This window comes from Misgurnus anguillicaudatus, chromosome 16 (genome assembly GCF_027580225.2).
Source record: "Misgurnus anguillicaudatus chromosome 16, ASM2758022v2, whole genome shotgun sequence".
NCBI classification, from domain to species: Eukaryota; Metazoa; Chordata; class Actinopteri; order Cypriniformes; family Cobitidae; genus Misgurnus; species Misgurnus anguillicaudatus.
The window spans coordinates 11037117-11052654 of NC_073352.2; the positions used below are offsets into that span (position 1 = coordinate 11037117).

General features: G+C 39.0%; 2 protein-coding genes across 2 annotated transcripts; one reads left to right on the top strand and one right to left on the bottom strand.

Moving 5' to 3' along the window:
- Window positions 1–285: 285 nt before the first annotated feature.
- Window positions 286–10978, top strand: ccng1 (cyclin G1). Its single transcript, XM_055178267.2, has 6 exons — window positions 286–446; window positions 7149–7412; window positions 7557–7810; window positions 7909–7987; window positions 8141–8245; window positions 9961–10978. Exons 2-6 carry the CDS (start codon window positions 7149–7151, stop codon window positions 10150–10152), a joined length of 894 nt encoding a protein of 297 aa, XP_055034242.1. The 5' UTR covers window positions 286–446; the 3' UTR covers window positions 10153–10978.
- Window positions 10979–11386: 408 nt separating this feature from the next.
- On the bottom strand, window positions 11387–14216 carry nudcd2 (NudC domain containing 2). Its single transcript, XM_055178273.2, has 4 exons — window positions 13844–14216; window positions 13375–13423; window positions 13121–13272; window positions 11387–11703 (listed from the first exon to the last, which is right to left on the bottom strand). Exons 1-4 carry the CDS (start codon window positions 14030–14032, stop codon window positions 11620–11622), a joined length of 474 nt encoding a protein of 157 aa, XP_055034248.2. The 5' UTR covers window positions 14033–14216; the 3' UTR covers window positions 11387–11619.
- Between the last annotated feature and the right edge of the window lie 1322 nt (window positions 14217–15538).

The following is a 15538-nucleotide window of genomic DNA, read 5'->3' on the forward strand; positions in this document are numbered from 1 at the left end:
AGGCTCATATTCACAGGTTGTTATATCAATTTTTTTTTAAATGGAGATAATTAAATACTAGTGTATTTTTGAGTTTGTTTGTGTGTTTTTTAGGCTTAAATCGTTGTACATTACATGTATGTTCCCTTTCTAGAACTCGGTTAACCCCGCCTCTGCCGTACAGTGGGCGTGATCAAAAACAAACTGCAGCAAATAGGAGCTCAGATAGACACTGCTCGGTGCGACTGCTGCCCAATAAGGTGATCCTATGTTTGGATATGGAGTTTCTCTCGGTATATAACATGGAGGCGGAGTGCGCATGATCGCCTGACGCCAAGGGTCGGGGTGTGCAGCACGCAGAAATTAAACTTGCTTTAAACTTACATACTTTTTTATTTTTGTGTTTTATTTCTTAAACTGAAAGCCTTATAAACTTGCTTATTTTAACTATCAGCTCTTCAATAAAGGTAAGTTGAAGCACATTTTTAGTACATTTTTTTCTTCTTCGGCAATTTCAAGTTACTTTGATGTATTTGCTACCTTTTGGCATTGTGTTTAGCTTCTAGATTGTTTATATGAACTGGTTAGGCCTACGTGCTGTTTTCTCCGCCAGCTTAAGGTAAATCAACACGGCACGGAACGTTCGTTACGTAACGTAACGGTAAACCGTAAATAAGTGGTAATAAATACGTAAAAGTGTTTTAGTGGGTTTTAAAACGTAAGGAATTGTCGACTGAGACGACGTCAAGTCGACAAATGGCGTTTAAAAGGCTCAAATGTCGTCCACTGGTCAGGGGACATGCCCAGGCATGACCAGCGCTTCTCCCGTACATTGACGTACACAATGCTCTCGATGTGCCTTCTGATCACGTTACATGAAAGTTAAGTTTAAGGGAAAGTTTTTTGGTTCGTTAAATGTCAATGTATGTATTGATGTGTGTGTGTGAGTATGTATGTATGTATATAGGTTACGCTTTCTCATGAGTCGGAGCATGTCCGGGCATGTAACCCTGAGCTGTACAAGTGCACCCCTTTTAAAACTTTACTTTATGATAACTGTACGTTTCCACTACTAGCATATCATGACAGCGGCTATTATGCTACTGTAGCAATAATAAATACAGGGTGTCTTTCAGGAGCTCTACATTAGATATAGAGATATTTGTGGTTGGTCACAATATCATTGAAATTAAAAACTAGCTTGAAATTTCTTTGAATATTATATGAAGCCGTGAGCTTAATTATTTACACTTTTTTAAATATTAAAATTGATAAAAAAAGTTCCCTCATCTCTAATCAAACACGCAAATCGCCTCATCCAAACGACCCCTCTTTACTTCCGGTCACTGTGTATGGCAGGTGGGCAGGACCCAGGGGGGCAGGGTTTCATATTTTATTGAAGATTCCCCGGGCGCTGCCACCTGCTGTTAGCATTCCATTGACTCCCATTCATTTTGGCGTCACTTTGACAGCGAATAACTTTACATCTGAGGCTTTTAAAGACTCCATTTGTCCAATTAAAGCTCCACTGTGTAGGATCTACTCCCATCTAGCGGTGAAATTCTATATGACAACCAACTAGTGCTGCACAATTAATCGCATCGCAATCGCAATGTCAGCTTGTGCAATTATATGACAGTAAAATGTTGCAATTATATTAAATAAATATAAATAAATATGTGTACTTGTTAACACCAACTTTCTGATAACAGTTTGATGATTTTCCTTGCTGTTTAAAAAAAGAAAGAAAAACGAACAAAAAAGGCAGTGCATGTGTGACATGCACGTGTGTGGTGTGCGTCGTCACTTGTGTGTGCGCAGCGCGGAAATACCAGAGCGAAGATGGATGCAGAGGAAGTTGACGGTGATCTGGTAGCTAAAAAAAACTCTACGCCTGTTGTATTGCAGTATTTTGGATTTAGGATTACTGACACTGAGCAGTTGCTACATCACGTGGCAATACGAAAACATTTCTAGTTTTACAAATACACATTTTAGCATTATCACTAAACTGCGTGTGGATTTTCTTTAAAACCCATCAAGTTGACTCATGATACCATTTATTATAATCGCAATCGCACATCGCAATATTAGCATGAATAACCGCAGTGGGAATAAATTACCCAAATCGTGCAGCCCTACAACCAACTGAATATTACTTTCTAGCCCCCCCATTCGGAGCCCGTTTTAACTCGTATGGTGGCCGTGTCATGCCAAGCCAAGGTTAATATGGCTTCCAGTACAAAGCAAAAGCAATGAAAAATAATGAACAATTTGCAATGTCCTTTGCCTGTGAACCGTCATAGCACACAGATTTATGTTAAACATGGAAAAAGTCTGATTGTCGTGATATGTCCGCTTTAAATCACATACAAAAAGCAACCATAAATGTAGCTTTGACACTACTTTTTCATCGACGCGAGGAAAAATATCCCAGGGGCTGTTACACTTGGTATTAAGATGTATTTTCGTCGATCAGATCACAAGTGGATGAGAGAGACACATCACGTTTACACCTGGTATTTAAATCCTCTCTTTGTCCGTTTTTGACTGCTTCTCTCCAGATTACTGAGGGGATGGTCTGTGGACGAGTCCCTCTCCTGTCATTTAAACATGAGCGGGAGTAATGACGGGTTTAAATGGACGCGAACGAATATTATGTCAGAGTCTAATGCTTATGTTTTATGAGAGATGGCGTGTGGCTGTTTGAACACATTAAACCACATGCGTGTTTACACTAACAAGAGTTATGCATAACCATGCCATAGTTACACAAGCAACTATAATACTTCGAGTTTACACAATAGACTGTATAGATTTAAACAAATATGCTGAATTACCCGTGGAGAAGATAGAAAGTAGGTAACTTCGGTGTCCCGTGAGCCTCATGATCTTGGAAAACTAACATTACTCCAATATTGACTTTGGTCTTGTTGTTTTCCTGTCGCGTTGTCATTTTAAATCCCCTTTTCGCTTCCTTGGCGACTTGTTTTAATGTCCTAGAGAATAGGTCTTCAACAGGCTTTCAAATCTGCCTCAAATCAAGGCATTAGAACGCGGGATCATCACGGTATGCGGCTGTTGTAAAATCCGAAGGATTCAGTCTACGCTAGGGCTGCTCGATTATGGGAAAAATCATAATCCCGATTGTTTTGATAAAAATCTTAATCTCGATTATTTAACACGATTACTTAAATGACTGTAAAAACATGCATTTAAACATGGGCTTGACATTAACTTTTTTGCTCACCAGCCAAAGTGGCTAGTTGTTTTCCAAAGTTACTAGCCACTCAGCATTTTCACAGGCCACAATTTTGTTGCTGGTAAAATAAATTTTATATGATTAAACTTGACTTTGGCATCCTAAAATGACTTTAATTTGAGCAAATTTACTTGGTTTAGCTAAATTAGATGCAGATTGAATTTCAAATGCAGTCTGACCACCCAAATTAGGACAACATTAGCTGGTATATACCAGGTATATCAGTATAGATCATATCATATATTTAGGTGCATAAAACAGTCTAGTAAGGCATAAATAGATTTACATTGAATGAATATATTAAAAGTGGAGCAGGGGTGTAGAAGATTAAATGAAAAAATATACAGTAAACCCCTCGACAACCACTTTAAATATTTATTAACAACAGCAGTCAAGAAATGTACATGAATTTTACTTTCAACTTGTTTATGCAGATTGTATTTTATATGCTTGATCATGTTTCTGTTAAAAGTGATTTAAGACTTTTAATGACAACTGTCGAGAGGGCATTATTGTTGCCCAAAGTAGCTTACATTAAAATGATGCGCGAACCTCTCAGCTGGCGGGTTTCATTTGATTTCGTGTGCATTCAGGAATGCGCTGAATTTCTCTCCGCTCTTGCCCTGAGAATGTGCACGCAATATATATCTCTCCAATCACTTCCATGCAATTGTTGTATCTTTCCCGAAGTGTGTATGCGCTCAGACTGCGTCCTCTTGTGCATTCGCAAATCCATCACCTCTCGCGCGCTCTCTGGGAGGTTGCGCTTTGGTCCGCAACGCTCCGTTGAACGCGCGCGCGTCTCCACAAACGGTCGCAGCCGAAATATACCCGCATTTGGCGGGTGTTAATGTCAAGCCCTGCATACATTCAATGCATTGTTTAGTGTTGCTGCAGATTGCAGAAGGCTACACGTGTCAAAGCAGTAGTGTTTAAGTGCCAGCAGAACGCGATTCACATTTTAAACACGATCGCTTGAAATGCATATAACTTTACAAACATAAACAGGACCTGACTTTAAACAGATGACTGAGCGCGCAGCTCTCTGCACGGAGAGCGGCGCCACGATCCAGCTGATATTTTAAACGTGAGGGATAGTTTGCCTCCGCTCGCTTGAAAAGCATAAACTGAACAAATACATGAGGATTTCTACTTTGTGTGCGAGGCGCAGCTGCTTATGACGCGTCGGATTAATAACTCAAAACGAAATAACAGAAATGCGGCACACTAATCGATCTCCCTCGATTATCTTGTTTTTGCAATCGAAATGTGCAAAAATCGAAATTGAAATCGAAAAACGATTAATTGCACAGCCCTAGTCTACGCAGGTCGCATGCAGGCTGCATACGTCATCAAACCCTAGTTTATTTAAATTAACTGAGCATTATGTTCACAAGTCATAAGCATATTACATAAATTTACAATTAACTAAGAATAATTATCAGCTTTATAATTGTTAATATTCTGAAATAAGACTGTCTCTTTGACGTATACCGCCTACACATGCATCCTCGGGAGGCTTCAGCTAGCGGCCAGCGTGAGTGTAGTTTGAAAGCGCGAAAAGCGGAGCTTGAATTTCAGGAATGTCCCTCGTTGGCGAATGTATTTCAAAGATGGAGGCACAACATGGATGCGCCAGTCGAGCGACTCGACCGTATGTATTTTAAATAGCAGATTCTACACTTACGAGAATACTTTGATTAGTGGGTGGAAGTAATTACACATGAATGAGCACATACTTTTGAAAGAACACATAGGATTTTGCTAAGAATTAACTAAAAAAAGTACACAGTGGAGCTTTAATTATCTCTAAAGAAACACGAAAATGTATAAAAGGCTCAATTACAGTGTATCTTATGTTATGGCGCAGTAGAAGCAGTTTTTGTAAAAATAGGCTAACGATTGCATCATATCCTGCGACTCTGTCGCACAGTAGAGAAATTACCATATGGACAGGAGGAGAAGCTCATAGGCAATCCTTTACTGTTTATGAGGCAATCGGGTGGACGTGGAGGCATAAAGTCAAGGGAGATTATTAATCAGAATACTTACCAACATTTGCTCCTATTCACGCAAGATTCGGTGGGTGATTCAGATTTCACGTGGCACGGCTATTAGAAGACTTACAATTGTCAGACAGGTTGCTCACGTGACATCTACGTCATTAAGCCCAGGACCTTGGGCAAAGATTGCAACCGTTAGCAAATGGAAACATGACCCAACTTCCAATGATCAAATCAATTCTCGATTGACGGATTCAAGTCCAGCCTGACCGTTTTACACACTTTTTGAATTGATGGATAATCATTGTTTATATAGTCAAAGCTGTAACGTGATTATATAAACCAGCAGCCATATCACCCTGTAGCCCAAGACTGCTTGCCCACTGAAGCTAAGCAGGGCTGAGCCTGGTCAGTACTTGGATGGGAGACCACCTGGGAAAACCAGGTTACCACTGGTAGTGGTGCTCCCCTGTGGTCTGTGTGGATCCTAACACCCCTGTATAGTGACGGGGACACTATACTGTCACAAAAGCACTGTCCTTCAGATGAGACGTTAAACCGTGGTCCTGACTCTCTGTGGTCATTAAAAATCCCAGGATGTCGTTCGAAAAAGATTAGGGGTGTGCCCCGGCATCCTGGCCAAACTTGCCCATTGGCCTACTAATAATCCCTCATACTAATTGGCTATATCACTCTGTCTCCTCTCCACTGATAAGCTGGTGTGTGGTGGGCGTTCTGGTGCAATATGGCTGCCGTCGCATCATCCAGGTGGATGCTGCACATTGGTGGTGGTTGAGGAGATTCCCATCATGGAGTGGAGTGTAGTGGAGAGTGATGTTTCTTCAGGCTCCAGCATGAATATAAGTGACAGGCACTTCAACCGCGTTTTCATCACTGTGTGTCAAAAAAGCCGATATAAGTCCGTATTTTTTCTCTTCTAAAGTTCGGTAAAAACACATAATGGGCTTAAAATCTTGTTTAAGAATCTGAATACTTAAAATACTTAAGTATTTTAAGGTTGGATGATAGAGATTTTATGTGCCACCCCAGAGTAACTGCTGGCCCCTGCCTGGCCACCCCGATGAAAAATCCCTGGCTCCGCCACTGATAAGCAAAACACAAAAAAATACATTATATTATAAATCTTTACCCGGACAAGTGACTTTTGTGCGTGGACAGGTGGAACACAAATTTACTTGTCCAACGGACAAGTTTCTCAAAAGGTTAATGTCAAGACCTGATATATATATATTTTTTAATTCATATGCCCTTTTTAACTTTCAAAATCAGAAAGTACTTCTGCCCTCTTTTGATGATGTCAGCAAGACGGCTTGGGTTGGGCATCTGCTAACCCCACCCCCTCTAGCTGTCAGTCTGCTGCGAGTTCCATTTCTGAATGAAACGCCTACTGTTCTATTTCCAATCAATTCACAGTGCAGACCTGCCAACTGGTACGCATTTTGACCTTAAAGTACACTGGTACCATTTGTCACACTAAACTATGCAAAAACCTGGTGACGCCTCTGGTGCGTGCAGTAATCAAAACAAGCAACAGAAAATAGAAATATATGTCCAATCATAGTACAACAGGGTTCATCCACCAAATAGAAAGCGGGGATGATTGACCCTCAGGTCTGACAGTGAAAAGCATAAGCCACGCCCACTATCTTCCTTGTGTGATCCGTTTCACTCAGAAATGCGGCATAATATGAAAGTACAGTCAATTGTGACTTCCTGTTAGTGGAGACTTTAACTCTATGTAACAAATGTAATAAAACCTTGCGGATTCAATCAATGCTACAGATGTATTTAAAATATTGTGCAGTGTTGTATTCAGAATAATTTGTATAAATGTACAGTTTAATAGCACATTTACATTTCCCTGTTTTCTTTCATTATTGTAGATGATTGACCAGGTTATGGGATCAGGGGCTTTGCCCTTTGCAGTTCAGCTCAAAGCTCTTCTGGAACAAGAGTTTAGATATCAGCCCAAACTCACTGGACTCCGAGTCATTGAGTCCGCTCAGGACAATGGTCTGAGAGTGACCGTCAAGTTGAGAGATTATGAAGTGAGAGATCTCCTCTCCTTGACCCGGTTCTTTGGGTTCAGTGCCGAGACTTTCTCTCTTGCTGTGAATTTTCTGGATCGATTTCTGGCTGTGATGAAGGTATGAACATCACCTAATGTCTTTTAATAATATGACACAAAATTTATACTTTGCAATCACTGTGTAATTTTAGGAATGGGCATCGTCATCTCTGCACTTTCTGAAATGCAGTTGAATTCTCAATGTTGAATGATTTTGTTTCAGATTCAGCCCAAGCACCTGTCATGTGTCGGCCTTTGCTGTTTCTACATCGCTGTAAAGAGTTCAGAGGAAGAGAAGAACGTTCCTTTGGCCAATGACCTCATCAGGATCAGCCAGAACCGCTTTACTGTCCATGACATGATGAGGATGGAGAAGATCATTCTGGAAAAGCTTTTCTGGAAAGTTAAAGCACCAACTGCCCTTCACTTCCTTAGATTCTTTCACTCTCGAATTCAAGAGCAGGTGGATGCAGAAAGGTTAGTTGAACTACTTTTTTTCTCTATTTGGTCTTTTAAATATTAATTTGTTTTTAATATGAACACAAGAATTAAACTACTACAATATTACTTTTCAGTAAGAGTATCCTGAATATCGACAGGCTTGAGGCCCAGTTGAAGGCATGCCACTGTTCATTTACCTTCACTAAAATAAAGGTAAGCCATTTGGACTGTTGAATATTTGTAGATGTTGAACTTTGAGGAGGTATAGAGGCATCCGCAGTTTTACTGTAAACAGTCACACCCTAAATAGTTTTTGACTTAAGTTTTAATGAGTCTCTCTCTCTCTCTCTCTCTCTCTCTCTCAAGCCTTCCCTGCTTGCTTTGTCACTGTTGGCTCTGGAGATCCAGGAACAGCATGAAGACGTTACCACTCTGAAAGAGGCACTGGTTGCTCTACAGGAGAGTTTGAGCGTGAGTTTGCCCTTTTTAAGCAGGTTTACTGACATCTACAAGGTGCTGGGGCTAAAATGTTTACTTTTAGTAAATGGGGAAGAGACTGACTTAGGGGCTAATCACACCAAACGCACTTTAAACGCTTGGAAACGCAAGGCGCAGCGCTTTTTATATTGCTAAGCAATCACCGAGTCAGCTGTTTTGTCAATCAAATATTGAAGCGTGGGCGCTCTTTTGCTGTTAACCGTCATATTAGCAGAAACTTTAAAAAGAGGATGCTTGCTCTGACCTTGTTTGAGGATAAGAGGAGCACAAACACGCAGGAGAGAGTGAGCGAGTGGAGTCCGGTTCTTCATAGCAACTGTAAACTTCCCTCACCAAAACGTAAGGCCAGCCTCTCAACTCGTTCGATTGGACAATGGAAAGATGCGAATGACGTCTGGCGCTTCTCCACTCTCAGCACTCCTTCAAAAGCGCGTGCTGTGGCTGGCGGCAAAACCGCAAGGCGTTCGGCGTGCATAAACAGCGCGCAAACGCTCCCTGCCCATATAATTTCATTCAAAAAAGGTGCCTGCAACTGCCATAAACGCTTTTGGTGTGATCGAGCCCTAAAGGAGTATTGTGCAATCAGTTACCCAAGATATTTACGGACAGTTTTACTGTGTTTCGATGGGTCATGAAATTTCTAGAATATCATGGAATTTTAAAAGGTCTTTTTCAGACATTAAGGGGTGGTTTCCCGGACAGGGATTAGCTTAAACCAGGACTAGGCCTTAGTTTAATTCGGAAATAAAACATATTTTCTACAAACATGCCTTACTAAAAACATTACTTGTGTGCATCTTTAGACACAACAAAGGGCACTCTATTTTAAGATATGTCAGTACAAGTTGTTTTGAGTTTGGACAGCTCTTACATTTATTTTAGTCTAGGACTAGTCTAATCCCTGTCCAGGAAACCGCTCCCAAGAGTCAGGGGATTTCATTTATTTACCATATTTTCCGGACTAAGTTGCACTTTTTTTCATAGTTTGGCTGGTCCTAATTTATGTAATTCAATGGATTCAGTGATGTGGAATGACTTTAGGACCTTTTTTCATTTGATTTGGCTTGTGTTAATTTAGCCTCCCCAGGTATGTGCGATATGCTATTGTGTTCGGTGAATAAATGGTAATGTTATGTTAACATGTACGGACACCTATTCAGCCTGCCCTTCTGTGTGCCATTGTTTAGTTGGGCTTGGATTTTGTAAAATTATTTTCTAAATAAACGCAACGTATAGTCAAGTGCGACTTATGTTTTTTCCTCTTCAAAAGCATTTTTGACTGATGCGATTTATAGTCCGGAATATATGTATATGATTTAAATTTTATTTTACATTTTATCAAAATATAATCTGCTTGTTAACTTGTGATGTAAGGAATACCATTTCCGGATCCAAGCCTCTGCTGACTAAAATTTAAACCGCTGTTTATTGTCACAGTTTATTCATTTCACGCATTTAAGCAACATTTTTATAAACTCATTATTCAGGCTCATGGCATCCTAGACACAGATCATGGAAATTCAGCTTTTTAGTCAGTGAAAGTCAGGGAATTTGACTTTGAGTGGGAACCCTGGTTCTAGTCCCAGTCAGTTTTATTATAAAATGGGTAATTGAAAACACTACATAAAATGTTAAATCTCAAAACAATATTTTTATCGACATCCATTTATTGCTGATTTGCTTTCTAGGTTAAAGATGGAGATCTGGTTTGCGTGAGAGAACTTGTTGCCAAGTGCCTGGCTGAGTATGCCACCACCAAATGCTTAAAGCCAAATGGCCAGAGACTGCGATGGATGATTTCGGGTAGAACCGCCCGACAACTGAAGCACAGTTACTACAAGATTGCTCATCTACCAACAATTCCTGAATATGCTTGTTAAGATGGTGTTGGGTGCCTATAATTTAGCAACTAAATGTCTTTGTCCTTATGAAACGCATCTATATTGTGGGCACCCAGCACTTATTTCTTTACAAGGTTTCTTTTTAGCAAAGTCTAGCACACTTTGTTCCTTCCCTCCCCAGTCTTTGTTCTTCATGACACCTGCCATGATTATTTATTTGACATCAGCACTAAATCTGCAACCGGTGAAGATTTTCTAGTCAAGGGCTAATTTCAGCAAGTTGATCGGATGGCTTGCACATGTACAGTATGTTCATTTGAATCGGCGCTAAACGTGCTGGTTGTTTAAGGCAATGAAGTATGGAACCGCCTAGGTCCTCAGTCCACTGTGTGGAAGAGGAGGGAGAAGGGTTTTGTGATTCGAGACAACAACGAAACCAAGAGATCAGGCCCAAAACCCTTAACTCCCACCCTAGGTTGTCAACTGTTGTAATGCACACTCCAACCCAAGGTGATGAGAGAAGTTTCTTTTCTTTTTATTTTACGGTGTTCTGGATTCTGAGGTGGCGTGATGAAAACGGAATACTTAATGTTTTAATATACCTTTAATGGAAAAACTAGCTAACTAGGCTGAAGTTTATTTTACATTTGGTTACATTACAGTTGCTTGTAACTATATAACCATTTGTTTATCCCTGGTATAAATTGTCGAACTAACAAAATGATTGGTTAAAAATAAAATTGAAGTTCCAAGTGAATACACATGCTAAAGATTTATCTTTATTTTGGCTCTAATGGAAATGGGAGCTGCACCCAGCCAATTTATGTAGTTGAACCTTTCAATAAAATTATTGAAATGTTAATAACTTGTACTTGTTTTTGTTTGCTAAAGACACTTGAAGCACCAACGTGCACTATTTGAATATTAATAAACACTACAGCTATTTTTGTAAGATTATTCACATTTTTATTAAAGGGGAATAGTTCACCCATAAAGGAAATTTCTTATCCTTATGCTATAGATGTAGGACTACATTACTTTGTTCAAATTAGTATTTTAATAAAGCACCAAAGGAATGGCAAGTTGCAAAGAAATTGTTTACTATCAAGTTTCTTAACACTGCACTTCTTTCGTTTTACAGCGACTCAACCAATGGCATATTTTGCTATGATCTGTTTGCCCCAATGTTTTTTTTTACACTCATGTCAATGTTGAGCCAGTTGATACACTCAACTGGTTTGTTTTGATAGTGCTACAAATGCACACTGTGGTGTTCACCTTTAATAAGTGCTTTATTAACATTGCTTACAGAAATGCACGTGGCAGCTGACTCAACTGTCTTCTGAAACAACTGTAGTGCCAAAAACAAAACCTGGCATTTATAAAACTTAAACTATCATAAAAACAAAAATGCTTATATCAGCGGCTGTCTCTGATGGATTATGGCTTTATATTAACAGTTTTTATGAAAATGTGAGATTCATCCGAACATAAAGGCAGTAATTTTTATTTTTGCAAACTGGAGAAATCTGGTCCACCACCATGAAAGTTTCCAGAAATCTCTGCCCCACTGAAGTCAAATCCAGGGTTCTGTTTAAAGTGGAAAAAAAGCAAATAGTCAAGAGAAATGGATACATGGTATCATTTTGTTTTACAGTGTACATAATATAATGTAAATATGTGACCCAGTCTGTGAAAACCCAGACAAAGTCATTTTTTGTGGTTTACTGTTTTCTTTGTAAGGAATAATTGACAACGGGCCGTTGAATTATTTGAAAATAATGCATACCTATAGTGCTAATGTTACACGGGTGTGCATTATTTTCAAATAATTCAAACGACCAGAGTCAATTATTCTGCTTATACCACAGACATTCCTCTGGTGGTTATTTTAATCCATTTGACGTGTCAGGTGTGTATATTGAAAAATTATGTATACCCATGTAACATTTCTCAACTAATCAGAAAAAGGCATTCAACAGCCCTGTTGTATAATTGTAAATAACATTTTGTGAAAATATAAGCTTGATATCAATAATACTGACTAAAAACATGTCAAACAGTTAAAGGACAAGTTTGGTATTTTACACTTAAAGCCCTGTTTCAGATTGTTTATTATGAAATAGAATGATTTGACTGAAATTTGCACATATGGTGCTGGCCCGAGAATTTTCGGTTTCTGTGGTATCAACACAATGGCTGCATAGGTGCACTGGAACAATCCTTCCTAAAATGCATTAAACTTTCATTTACAAAGACGTAAAACTCACCGAGTGGTCAGGGGTGTTCACTAATATGCTCACACAAAAAAATCGCTGCAAAAGATTATTTTCAACAGGTTTTATCGTAGCTTTTGTCCAACTCCATTGACTTGTATTAGATGTGCTGTGAGGTATGGTATTACTCCACCGCTAGGAACGTTGTTTGTATTCTTGCAATTGGCAAAGGCGGATTATCGCCACCAACTGGGCTGGAGTGTCTATTATTCAAACTCTCAACGCAAGAATATACGGGTGTGAGGCGTTTGGAAAAATAGGTCCACAAGTTTACAACGAATGCTAAAACAACTGTTGGAAAGCACCCGTTTTTTCAGCGATTTTTGTGTGAGCATATCAGTGAACACCCCTGACCACTCGGTGAGTTTCACGTCTTTGTAAACGAAAGTTTAATGCATTTTAGGAAGGAATGTTTCAGTGCACCTATGCAGCCATTGTGGAGGTGGGCGGGTGATACCACAGAAACCAAAAATTCTCGGGCCAGCATCATATGTCCAAATTTCAGTCAAAACCGTTCTATTTCATCATAAACAATGTGAAAACAGGGCTTTAAGTGTAAAATACCGAATGTGTGTAACACATGTAAACTTTTATTCTACTATAGATTAATCGTGATTAATTGTTATACATCCCTACTCCTGATCTCATCATTAGATTGTGAGACTTTAGCCTGGGTTTCAGACAGGGTCACAAATATATTTAATACAGATTGGTTCATATATTCAATGTACCTCTCTTTGAAATCTTTCCAGTGTGAGTTTTCTCTGCATCTGATCCTGCACCCATGCGTCAGCAGCATACTCTCCCTCCAACAGAGACAGCCAACAGTTTCCAGCCTCTCGATTTGTTTTCATCAGAACTATCCGAATCAATTTCTTGTCCTCTGAAAGGCACGACAGGGCACTAACTTATATAAGCTTTCCAGAGATTTATTGTAAAGATATGTTGCATCATTTACTTTGACATTATTTTACGAATGGCTCACCTAATGTCCACATAGCTTCATCGCTAACTGTGGATCCAAACAGCTTCCCCTATAAAACAACAGAACAAAGAAATGTAAAAAAAGAGTAACAGTGTTGACAGTATGCTGTCAGTCTAATACAGAGAAACATACTATAAAGTAAATATTTTTAATGTACAACACTGTAGTGCAGTTAAACCTTTAAAATACTATTTTATCCATAGTCCTACAATTACATTATTATGGTTTTAAATGTCAGACACAAATATAGGGGAGTAAAATGGCCCAAACAAAAATAATTACGTATGCTTTCATCTGGGTTTTTTATGATTTCAGGACAAACACCACAGTGAAACTATGCTTACTGTACTATAATCTTGATTTAAGTTGTCCTAGAACTGTGAGGTGTTTACCATATGAACCTGTAGTTTACTTACTCATCTACGTAACTGTGGTAAAATATGGTTATATGGTCAATACAGCTCATTACCTTGAATATTTGTTGGCTTTTTACATGAAGCTCAATCTCTTTGCTGCTGATGTTACACTTGATCTCTTTGGCTGAAGTACCAGGAGGAACATTGACTTCGATGAAAACCTCCTCCATAGTTTGATACCACGAGCCCCATGCTGTTTTACACGGGATCACACCGCTTCTCTCATCAAAATGCACTGACATGCTGCCGTCTACAAAGCCTCGAGTCCTCTTTCATAAAAGCTGCTGCTCGATATGGCAAAAATGTGCATCAGTTGATGTAAAGTCACTCCAGAGCTGGATATCTACCATCATTCTGGTAAAGTCGCGAAGTGTCTTCTTCTGTCACTGAATAAAACGCGTGTGTGTCTGCGCCATCTAGTGTACAGGAGAGCAACTACGTTGCGAGAATTAAAGGGATAGCTCATCCCAAAAAATGAAAAGTCTGGTATCAATTACTTACCCTTAAATGTTCTTTGTTCTGCTGAACAGAAAGGGAGATTGTGCAACGTTTGTAACTAAACCGTTTACCGTTGTAACTAAAGTAAAACGTTTTTAAAGGAATATTCCATTTTCTTAAAAGAAAAATCCAGATAATTTACTCACCACCATGTCATCCAAAATGTTGATGTCTTTCTTTGTTCAGTCGAGAAGAAATTATGTTTTTTTGAGGAAAACATTGCAGGATTTTTAACATTTTAATGGACTTTAATAGACACCAACATTTAACACTTAACAAAACACGTAACAGTTTTTTTCAACAGAGTTTCAAATGACTATAAACGATCCCAAACGAGGCATAAGGGTCTTATCTAGCGAAACGATTGTCATTTTTGACAAGAAAAATTAAAAATATGCTCTTTTAAACCACAACTTTTCGTTTAGATCCGGTCCAGCGTGACCTAACGTAAATGTGTAGTGACGTAGGGAGGTCACGTGTTACATATATAAAACGCACATTTGCGACCATTGTAAACAATAAACTGACACAAAGACATTAATTAGTATCATTCCACATACAACAACGTAGGAACGGTCCTATTTCAAGACACTTGTAAACACTGGGGCGAAGTTTCGCGTTCGTCCTCTGTGACCTCTTGACGCGATGACGTATTGCGTGGGGTCACGCTGGCGCATCACGACCGGATCTCGATGAGAAGTTGTGCTTTAAAAGTGTATATTTGTTATTTTTCTTGTCAAAAATGACAATCGTTTTGCTAGATAAGACCCTTATGCCTCATTTGGGATCGTTTATAGTCCTTTGAAACTCTGTTGAAAAAAACTGTTACATGTTGAATTAAGTGTTAATTGTTGGTGTCTATTAAAGTCCATTAAAATTAGAAAATTCCTGCAATGTTTTCCTCAAAAAACATAATTTCTTCTCGACTGAACAAAGAAAGACAACAACATTTTGGATGTCATGGTGGTGAGTAAATTATCTGCATTTTTCTTTTAAGAAAATGGATTATTCCTTTAAGCACCAGTGACTTCCATAGAAGGCTCCTTTTTTTTTACTATGGAAGTCAATGGTGCACCTGCTTCCTGCTTGATTACAATTATCGTCCTTTGTGTTCAGCAGAACAAAGACATTACAGGTGAACAACTTGAGGGTAAGTATTTTTTTTGCATGAATTGTCCCTTTAAAGGAATAGATCACCCCAAATAAAAAATCTCAAAAACACAAGATGTTTATGAAAAAGTTTTTTTTAA